The 3,831-nt window shown below is 34.0% G+C and overlaps 2 protein-coding genes across 3 annotated transcripts in view; both read right to left on the bottom strand.

The window, feature by feature from the left end:
- The window catches only part of LOC107680537 (NADH-quinone oxidoreductase subunit B-like), a 6,450-nt gene extending 4,446 nt beyond the window's left edge, over nucleotides 1-2,004 (bottom strand). The window contains exons 1-4 of the mRNA XM_016476462.1: nucleotides 1,946-2,004; nucleotides 1,269-1,305; nucleotides 1,076-1,144; nucleotides 867-984 (exon numbers count right to left, since the gene is read on the bottom strand). Of these exons, the coding sequence (XP_016331948.1) occupies nucleotides 867-984; nucleotides 1,076-1,144; nucleotides 1,269-1,305; nucleotides 1,946-1,961 (240 nt within the window). The 5' untranslated portion in view covers nucleotides 1,962-2,004. The remainder of the gene's footprint in view (nucleotides 1-866; nucleotides 985-1,075; nucleotides 1,145-1,268; nucleotides 1,306-1,945) is intronic.
- Nucleotides 2,005-3,370: 1,366 nt separating this feature from the next.
- Nucleotides 3,371-3,831, bottom strand: part of LOC107680535 (CTD small phosphatase-like protein 2) — a 7,085-nt gene continuing 6,624 nt past the window's right edge. Inside the window, exon 11 of one of the 2 annotated variants that reach the window (XM_016476457.1) lies at nucleotides 3,371-3,620. In XM_016476457.1, the coding sequence (XP_016331943.1) occupies nucleotides 3,555-3,620 (66 nt within the window). In that variant the 3' untranslated portion in view covers nucleotides 3,371-3,554. The remainder of the gene's footprint in view (nucleotides 3,621-3,831) is intronic. The other variant, XM_016476458.1, reaches the window with a different exon arrangement.

Here is a 3,831-nt window from a genome sequence, read left to right on the forward strand (position 1 = left end):
GTGTCTGTCACGCGACTCTGTTCCCCTTTCGGGCTCTGTCTTTACATTTATTTTGAAAGATGAAGCTCGTGATTATGGTAAGGGGCGTTACATTTCCGACGAGTGCTTGTGGTGTTCGGCCAATCACAATGCACTGGGTCAGCTGGCCAATCAGAGCAGACTGCGCTTGTCGGAAGGAGGAACTTTGTAGAAAACGAAGCGTTTGAGAGAGGTGGGGCATAGAGGACCTACAATAATGTAGAGTATTTGAAAAATAATGTGTTTTTTGAACATTAAAGCATGTCAACATATTCTGTTACACCAAATACACAAAATAATGACCTTTAAAAAAAGCATCATATGACCCCTTTAAAGAAATGAACAATTTTATTCAGCAAGGATGCATTACATTGATCAAAAGTGACGGTAAAGACATAACGTTACGAAAGATTTCTATTTGGAATAAATGTTGTTCTTTTGAATTCTTATAATAATGTTGAAATAGTATTGTGGTTTCCACTAAAATATGAAGCAGCACAACTTTTTTAACATTAATAATAATCAGAAATGTTTCTTAAGCAGCAAATCAGCATATTAGAATGATTTCTGAAGGATTATGTGACACTGAAGACTGGAGGAATGATGCTGAAAATTCAGCTGTGCATCACAGGAATAAATTACATTTTACAATACATTCAAATACAAAAGAGTTATTTTAAATTACAATAATATTTAACAATTTTTAGACTATTTTTGATCACATAAATGCAACCTTGGTGAGCAGAAGAGACGTCTTTTTAAAAACATTGGAAAAACATCTACTGACGCCAAACCTTTGAATGACAGTGTATTTGATGTCTTTACTAAACATGTAAAGAGTGACGTACTCTGCGTGCCCAGTTGACCAGATCGTCCAGCTTGGTGATGATATAGTCACCCTTGCTGCTGACCGCTGAAGCTGGTTTTGGGGCCAGAGCTGTGCTTTTCTCTCTGAACGGGACCAGACTGGAAAGAAGGGTATGCTCAGTTAATAATTACTACTCATTGTAAGAGTTATTTTATAACATACAACCACAAAAAAACATCCACTTCGCACCTTGAGGCGTTTTCATCCTTTTTGTCTGTCAAAGGAACCTTCTTATGAGCAGAAAACGATGAAATGGCCCTACATTACAAACACAATATCAAGTTTAAAAAAATGAATAACGACATTTTACAAAATTTACAAAATATAAGGAAAAAATACACTAATAATGTAATAAAATTCTTAAAACTAATTCAAAATTTACCTTAGATTAAAGGAGCCAAGGGCGGGAAGACGGGGAACTGAAATAACACGTTATTAAAAGTTATGTGTGTGCGTGTATATATATATATATATATATATATATATATAACCATAACTGTCTGTGTAGTAGTGTTTCAATCTCAAAATATAAACGGCAAAACAAATTTGCACATATCAGCGCAAAAAAATCAATAAAACCATAACTATACTTACAAACATTGCAATAATTACTGTGCTTAAATCAATGCTCAGTATGTGGTTGATTAGACATTTTTTAAAACTGCAATAAATAATCCGCTCAATTAATTCTTGAAACTTCTGCGTCATTAAGGGTTTATTAAAGCATTAGGTATCAACTTTGTGACACTGATTTACAAAAATCACTGCACATCGCCTGTCTGAGTGGCTTTTTGACTTTGAAAGACATACATAATAAAACATATTTTTGCACTTTATTCCGAGTTGTTTGTATTTAGCGGCGAGTCTCCGATCAGTCATGTTGAGTAACAAGGTCATCGAGCAAAGTCCTTCATAGCACGAAGTAATTCCTTCAACAACGGAAGAGGCGATGTAGTTTAGTTACATCTAATGCATTCCACCTATATATATAATGCAGTAATAGCTATACTGCGCCATCCAGAGACTTTAAATCGCCTAGGATCAAGCTCGTTTACTCACCCATCAACGCCGCCATGTTTGCCTACCATCTACTTCCGGTGGCGCAGCGACTCCTCGTGTGTATAAAAGTCCATTGATAATACCGCGCTCAAAAATATTTGAAACAAAATCCAATGCAAAAATAGAGCGCTTGCATTTAAACCATTCACGTTACATAAGAAATTTTACAAAATAAATGTATTCGTCAGATTAACCTAAAACGTATCATTAAAGTCCCTATGATCAATATAATTAGTGGCGAATGGTTTGTTATAATCCACAAAAATGACTTATTTTCTACTTTCATTTTTCTTTTTATATATAATTATTTTTGTAACTGAATTCTATAATTACACTAAAATTGCAACAGAAATGTCTATTCATTCACAAAGTTGTCAGCATAGGCTTATGTCTCATTTTATTGTATTTATGTTGAAGAGCTGAAAGCTGGTCCATTTTAAACTAGTCTTTTCAAAGAACAATTTTAACATCAGTCTGCATTCAGTAAATTACAGGTTCACCGGCTTGAAAGTAATTATGGCTGCTATACCGTAATCATTGCTGAGATTGTGGGTTTGAGAACACGTTGCCATACGCTCAGAAAAAAAGCTGTCATTAGGGCAGAACCCTTTCAAATGGTACTAAAGGTAAATAACTAGATACAGTGTTCACAAATTAAAAATAATAATTCTCACAACCTATTAAATTCTTTCCTTCATTTTAGTTAAATCGTGGCCATGTTGTACTAATTTGTTCCCCATTTTAATTTAGTTTAACCTGGGATGTGATTTAACTAAAGTGAATCAGTACACCAATTTAACTAAGTTTTAACAGATTTAACCTTTGTGCTGTGCTGAAAACCCTTTACCTAATTGGGTGTTTCCGACCAGCCTACAAAAGATGATTGTAAATCTCTCATTACACTCTTGGATTCAATCTTTCTGTCAACTTGTTTTCTTTCAGAATTTCAGAACTGATTGGCTGTAGGCCTCATTGATCTGAGCTTGTTTTTAAGTGAACATTGCCAGAATTTACAATTTGCATCTCAAGTAAATGTATCTTCATTTAGAGATGTTTAAATATTTGTATTACAAAAGTAAAAGTAAAATTTTGTGTAGTGCATGCAACATTCAATGGCATGACTTTAAGACTTTCTTAAAAGTGATAGCAGACCTTTTCTTAGCAAACCAAACAACTTAAAGTGTTATCCATGTCTGTTGAACAAACAGACCAAGTTACAGACCCAAGTTTTTCGGAAACGCAAATGTTTTTTTTTTCTTACTTTATTGGTTACTGAAAACTGGCCTAAGCATCCTTTAGAAATAGAATTCTGAGTAGAATACATACTGAAATGAATTTTAACAGATTAAAGTGTGAAAGCATTCTTCCAATGGCACAAACCTGTACAAATAACTCAAGGTTTATCAATAAATTAAAGGAAAGAATCCAGTCCTATTCTTCAAGAAGGGTCAGAACCCCAGCTGACCAGGATGATTACAGGTGAACTGTTAAGACTATTCTCTAATATAAAATCATACTACACATTTGGCCTTGTATGCAGTATGGAGCATAGGAATTTCACTGGCATTTACAAGCATGGCTTTACATTTATTTACATTTAATACAGGGATTAGTCTTCAGAAAGCAGCCTGTGGAAGTGATCGGTTCTCTTCTTTAAAACATTTCTGATGTCATCCTAGAAACACACACACAAAAAAACAAGTTAACCATTACTAAAAATTACTACTTGTAATTTAAAAAGTGCCCCTATTATGGATTTTTTAAAATCACCTTTCATGCAGTGTGTAACACAGCTCAAAGTGAATGTTAAAACATCCTGCAAAGTTTTAAATCTGAAAGTGCACCGTGTATAAAGTTATTGTCTCTCAAAAGAAAGAGTCGACTCT

This window comes from Sinocyclocheilus anshuiensis, unplaced genomic scaffold (genome assembly GCF_001515605.1).
Source record: "Sinocyclocheilus anshuiensis isolate Anshui unplaced genomic scaffold, SAMN03320099.WGS_v1.1 scaffold308, whole genome shotgun sequence".
Classification (NCBI taxonomy): domain Eukaryota; kingdom Metazoa; phylum Chordata; class Actinopteri; order Cypriniformes; family Cyprinidae; genus Sinocyclocheilus; species Sinocyclocheilus anshuiensis.